The sequence below is a fragment of the Phaseolus vulgaris genome, chromosome 5 (genome assembly GCF_000499845.2).
Source record: "Phaseolus vulgaris cultivar G19833 chromosome 5, P. vulgaris v2.0, whole genome shotgun sequence".
NCBI classification, from domain to species: Eukaryota; Viridiplantae; Streptophyta; class Magnoliopsida; order Fabales; family Fabaceae; genus Phaseolus; species Phaseolus vulgaris.
The window spans coordinates 13,060,545-13,066,505 of NC_023755.2; the positions used below are offsets into that span (position 1 = coordinate 13,060,545).

General features: G+C 49.2%; 1 protein-coding gene across 1 annotated transcript; it reads right to left on the reverse strand.

Moving 5' to 3' along the window:
- Positions 1–4,145: 4,145 nt before the first annotated feature.
- On the reverse strand, positions 4,146–4,904 carry LOC137833982 (uncharacterized). Its single transcript, XM_068642051.1, has one exon. The coding sequence runs from the start codon at positions 4,902–4,904 to the stop codon at positions 4,146–4,148; it is 759 nt and encodes a 252-aa protein (XP_068498152.1).
- Positions 4,905–5,961: the final 1,057 nt, after the last annotated feature.

A 5,961-nucleotide genomic window follows, 5' to 3' on the forward strand; every position in this document is an offset into this window, starting at 1 on the left:
ACTGACCTCGTCCTCACCTCTTTGGGCAAGGGAGGATTTAACTAGCGAACCATACTGTTCAACCTTGGCGCCTTCACTCACGGGGGAGGTGTTCTCTACGAACCATCATATCCCATTCTTGAGACTTCTAACCCAAGTGAATGATTCGTAACTGCACTGTACGAAATGCTTGAAGATATATTCTTTTAACTGAATAACTATAATTTTATTGGGTGACCTCGTTAAAAAACCCTTATAAGGGAAAAAGATTGTCCCCTAAAACCTATGTACAATGCAATAGCTTAACTGAAATAAAATTTAAGGTTAACCGCGTTCCATGTACGAGGGATCACTCCACCTTCTAATGTCTCGAGCCTGTACGCTCCATTCCCAAAGGCCTCTGTCACTCTGAAAGGACCAGTCCACTTGGGAGACAACTTGTTCTCTAGCTGGTATGGGTGGGCCTTCCGCATCACCAAGTCGGCGACCTGGAACTGCCGAGGTCTCAACTTGGAGTTGTACTTGTACTCGACCCTTCTCTTCAAAGCTTCAGCCTTGATTCTTGCTTCCTCCCTTACTTCATCCAGTAGGTCCAGGTTCACCTTTCTTTCTTCGTTGGACTCTTCAGCCACGAAGTTCTGAAAATGTGGCGAGTTCTCCTGGATCTCTACAGGAATCATTGCGTCCGAACCATACACCAAGCTAGAGGGTGTTTCTTTGGTAATGGACTGGAGAGTAGTGTGGTAAGCCCACACAATCCTAGGAACCTCCTCTGCCCAGGTCCCTTTGGCCTTCTCCAGCCTTCTCTTCAGACTTCTGAGCAGAACTCGGTTGGTGGACTCGACTTGCCTGTTTGTCTGGGGGGTTCGACTGATGCAAACACCTGCTTTATTGCCAGCTCTGTACATAGTTTGCCCAATTGTTGGCTTGCAAACTGGGAGCCATTGTCAGACACCAACCGTTTTGGGATTCCAAAGCGGCATACTATGTTTTTCCACACAAAGTGTTAGATCTTGTGGGTTGTGATCTGCGCCACAGGCTCAGCCCCTATCCACTTTGTGAAGTATTCTATGGCTACCACGAGGTACTTCATCTGCCGCACCGCTAAAGGGAAAGGCCCTAGAATGTCAATCCCCGAAGTATGAAACGGCCATGGGCTGTAGATCGATATGAGTTCTTCTAGAGGCACCTTGTGCCAGTCAGCATGTTGTTGGCACTGTTTGCATCGTTATGCATACCTTGTGCAATCTTCCCTCATAGTTGCCCAATAATATCCTGCGCGAATGGCCTTCGATGAAAGATCTCGATCACCGATGTGGCTCCCGCATATCCCTTCATGGAGTTCTAGCACAATGCGCGTGCACTGCTCACCACTTACACATAACAGGATAGGGTGAGTGAACCCAAGTCTGAACAACTTTCAATCGATCAAGGTGTACTTTGCTCGAATTTTTCTTGATTTTTCTAGCTTCTGTAGGCTCTAGCGGGAGTATCCCATAAGCCAAGTAGCGTTTGTTGGGTGTCATCCAGGTTTCGCCCTCTTCGACTAGGCAAACCTGCAATGACTTCTCCCCAAAAACTAGGTGCGTGGTTATTCTAAGTGTTTTCAATGTCTCCTAAGTCAACGACCAATGACTCCTCTTCACCCCTTCCAAGGTGCTGATCTACTGGACTTCTGTTGCGTTATCTGTGGTTGTTCAAGGTGTCCTCAGAGTCTCTTGGATGACTGTCTTCTATCTGCCCCCCCTGCTTGAACTGGCGAGCTTTGTTAGCAAGTCAGCTCGAGCATTCTGTTCTCTGGACACATGTACTAACTCGAACACTTCAAACATCTCCCTCAAAACCTAGACGTACTCTAGGTATGCGACCATTTTGAGGATTTTTAGCCTGGTATTCCCTTGTGACCTGACCCGTGACCAACAAGGAGTCACTCTTTGCCAGCAAACCTTTCGCACCCATCTCCTTAGCCAATCAAGGCCTCATACTCTGCCTGGTTGTTACTGGCTTTGAAAGCGAACCGTACGACCTGCTCAATCAACAACCCATTTGGCCCTTCCAAGATGATGCCAGTCCCACTACCCTGTTGGTTGGAGGAACCATCTACAAAGAGTACCTATCTGAAACCTGTTCTTTCTTGGTGCATGGTCGCCGAGGAGAGCTCTACCACGAAATCAGCATAAACATGGCCTTTAATGGGGCCTCTAGGCTCATACTGCACATCGAACTCTGATAGCTCCCCTGCCCAACGCACCATCCTTCCTGCAACATTCGGCTTTTGTAAGACCTTGCAGATGGGAAGGTCTTTCATCTCTATCACTGTAAAGCTCTGGAAGTAGTGGCGAAGTCTTCGCGCTGAGAACACTACCGCTAGGGCTGCTTTCTCTATGGCCTGGTATCTCACCTCAGGCCCCTGCAATACTTTGCTAACAAAGTAGATTGGCTTCTGCACCTGGTCCTGCCCTTGCACAAGGACCGAATTGATCGCTTGTTCTGTAACTGGGAAGTACAGACGGAGTGGAGTACCCAGGTTCGGCTTGCACAACACTAGGGGACTAGCCAGGTACTCCTTTAGTTTGAGGAAAGCCTCTTCGCACTCCCTGGTCCACACGAACCTGTTATTCCTCTTCAAACACTGGAAATAGGGATGCCCCTTATCTCCCCCTACTGACACGAATCTGGACAAAGCGACCATGCACCTTGTCAACTGCTGCACCTCCTTTACTGAGATCGGGCTCCTCATTGCTATGATCACAGCGCACTTCTCAGGATTCACCTCTATCCCACGTTCAGTGAGTAGGAATCACAAGAACTTGCCTGCTTCTACCCCGAACACACACTTCTCGGGGTTCAACTTCAATATATACTTAGCTATTGTGGTGAATAGTTATTCTAAATCTGCTACATGCTGCTCCCTCTGCTGGGAGGTGACCACCATGTCATTCACATATGCTTAGACATTTCGTTCTATCATGGGCTCTAGCACTCTGTCCATCAGCCTCTGGTAGGTCGCACCTGCATTTTTAAGCCCAAAGGGCATCACCTTATAACAATAACAAGACAGCTTTGTCATGAATGTTGTCTTGCACTCGTCCCTGGGTGCATCCTGATCTGGTTGTAACTGGAAAAGGCGTCCAGGAAGCAGAGTAGTCTACAACCAGATGTGTTGTCTACCAAAGCATCAATACTAGGCAGTGGGTAGGAATCCTTCGGATAGGCCTTGTTGAGGTTTGTGAAGTCGACGCACATTCTCCACTTCCCATTAGCCTTCTTCACCAATACCACGTTCGCCAGCCACTCATGGTACTGAATCTCTCTGATGTGGCTAGCGCTGAGCAACTTTTGTGTCTCTTCTCTGACGACCTGATGCCTCTCGTCATTGAACTTTCTTCTTCTCTGGCGAACAGGTCGGACCTGGGGGTCCATGGTGAGACGATGACACAAGAATTCAGGATCTATGCCAGGCACGTCTTCCGTTGGTTCGGGTCGTCTCTCCCGGGCGATCTCTGCTCAGGTGACCCCTTCTTCCCTTGGAGGCTGGGTGGTGACAGCGACACTCCTCTTTTCGTCTTGAGGCTATTCTGGTAACACTTCTTAGCCTCCTTCTGGTCAGATTTGATAGTGATCGCCGTCCCCTCCAGGGAAGGCAGCTTCATCTTCATGTGCCTTGCAGAGGCTATTGCTCAAATCTTGTTTAAAGCAGGTCTACCCAAGAGTATGTTATAAGTTGATGGAGCGTTAACAACAAGATACCTGATGTTTGCAGTGCGTGAAGGTGTGTCATCTGTGAAGGTCGTCCTCAGCTCTATGTGTCCACGCACTTCTACCTGATCTCTAGCAAAACCATACAAGCAACCGGTATACGGTCTCAAGTGGTTTGGAGACAACTTCAGCTTGTTGAAGCTCGACCAGAACATCACATCAGCCGAACTTCCCTGGTCCACGAGGACGCGATACACCCTCCTTCCTATTGTCACTACCGAAATCACTACCAGATCATTGTCATGTGGAACGACATCCTAGTGGTCGGCCTTGGTGAAGACAAGGTCGACATCGGGAGTCTGATCTGCCTCCTGGACCTCTCCTGCTGGGAAGCGGTGCATCCTCCTCCTGAGAACCCTCCATATATGGTGTTGATCTCACCATGAATGGGCACCTCGTGCCCCTGATCACCTCTTGGGGCTTCTGACGCATAAGCCCCCTACGGCTTTTAGAGGTAGTCTTTCAAGAATCCGCTCTTCACTAGTTCGTCCAACTGATACCCCAGTGACAAGCAATTGCGTATGGTGTGGCCATAGGCTAGGTGGAATAGTGATCAACTCCTTCAACTCTAGTCGAAAATTATGCCTGGGGGGCGCATCCTCCCTTGTGCGTGCCCTAGTCTGGGGCTTCCTAGTCTCATAGGGTTGTTGCTTCCCCGGGGTCTTCTTCTCTGTTGTCGCCTCATGCACCCTCATGGGTTGAGGTCGACCTGTTGCTCGAGGTCGAATGGGGCCAACGCTACTGCGTTTCTCTGTGACCCGATCTTCCGTGACAATGTGCGCCATAGCCCGACGCTTGATCTCGCAGAACGTCTTCGGGCAATATCTAATCAGTGAGTTACTTAAAGGCCCCAGTAGCACTCCTTTGGTGAAGGCGTGCACCGTCATGGCTTCATCCTTGGTGTTTAGCCTCACCACTTGGCCCCCAAACCTGTTCAAGAACTCTTTCAAGGACTCTCCCTGATATTGTTTTATGTCAAAGACATCGTAAGAGATTGGAGGGGGAGCCCGGTTAACTAGGTATTGTTCTCTGAACAGCATTGAGAATTGGTCGAAAGAGGTAATGCGTCTGTCAGGGAGACTGACGAACCTTTCCAACGCTGCGCCTGCCAACGTGCTCATAAATAGCTTGCGGTATACGGCATCAAAACCTTTTGACAACATCATCTAGGTGTGGAACGTTGTGAGTTGAGCCTCTGGGTCCTCTACACCTATGAAGGTGACCTTTGGGCCCATGGAAGTGGCTGGTATCACAATGTCCACGATTGCCTGAGAGAACGATATGGGGCATGCCCTAGGTGGTATGACTGGGGCATGCTCATCCATTGCGTGCTCCCCGCCTATTGCAAACTCATAAGCAGTTCCTCATTGGTTATGCGCAACTCTTCATTGCTTGCTTGTGACGTGGCTAGGTCAACCTAAAAACGTCTTGGTCGACCCTAGACGCCGCTACCGCCTCCTGAAGAGTGCACATGGTCTCCATGATTTATTGCATGGTGACGTTGTCCCCTGTTGAGGGCGCAGCAGATCCTTGCCTCGTACTCCTCATATTGCTGGTAAGCTCTTAACACGATTATGAGTGGGACCCAGTTTTATCGGGCCCCACGATCGGCGCCAAATGTTCTCGCCGGTTAACTCGATTGTCGGTTGAAGAAATTCTCACCTGCAAAGACAAAAGGGCGCCTTGGCGACCGTTTGCACTCCGACGCTCAAGTCAGTACTGGGGCAAAGAAACAGTAAGTATATAAAGTAGTTTCGGTCTTAGAAACGGTGTCCCTTGCTAGGTTTCTCACCACCCTTTATATAGGTTGTAGCTAGGGTTTGCTTTTGTTCTGTTACCCACATCTAGGGTTCCTGGGGAAACGTCCTTGCGCCGTTATTACACAATCTTAGCGTAATTTGGCACATGAGACTTCCCTTTACTGGAGTGCAACGACTAACAGTATGGTCGTTAAGGTACCAACTCATGCACCAATGTTACGGGGCCATCTGTTCTATGGGTGCCCTAATTATTCACGTGTCATGCATGCAGTCTTCCCTTGGAATCCCTAACCCTAACGGACCTTAGTGCCTCCAAGGAACACTTGCTTGTGCCGTACCCGAATGTACCATACACACCCCATGCATGATCCTCTCGTGACTTAGGTCTTTTCTTAGTATTTGGGCGTTAACTCATGTTAACTTATACTGCTTGTGGGACCCAGCTTTTGTGGCCTATCATTCC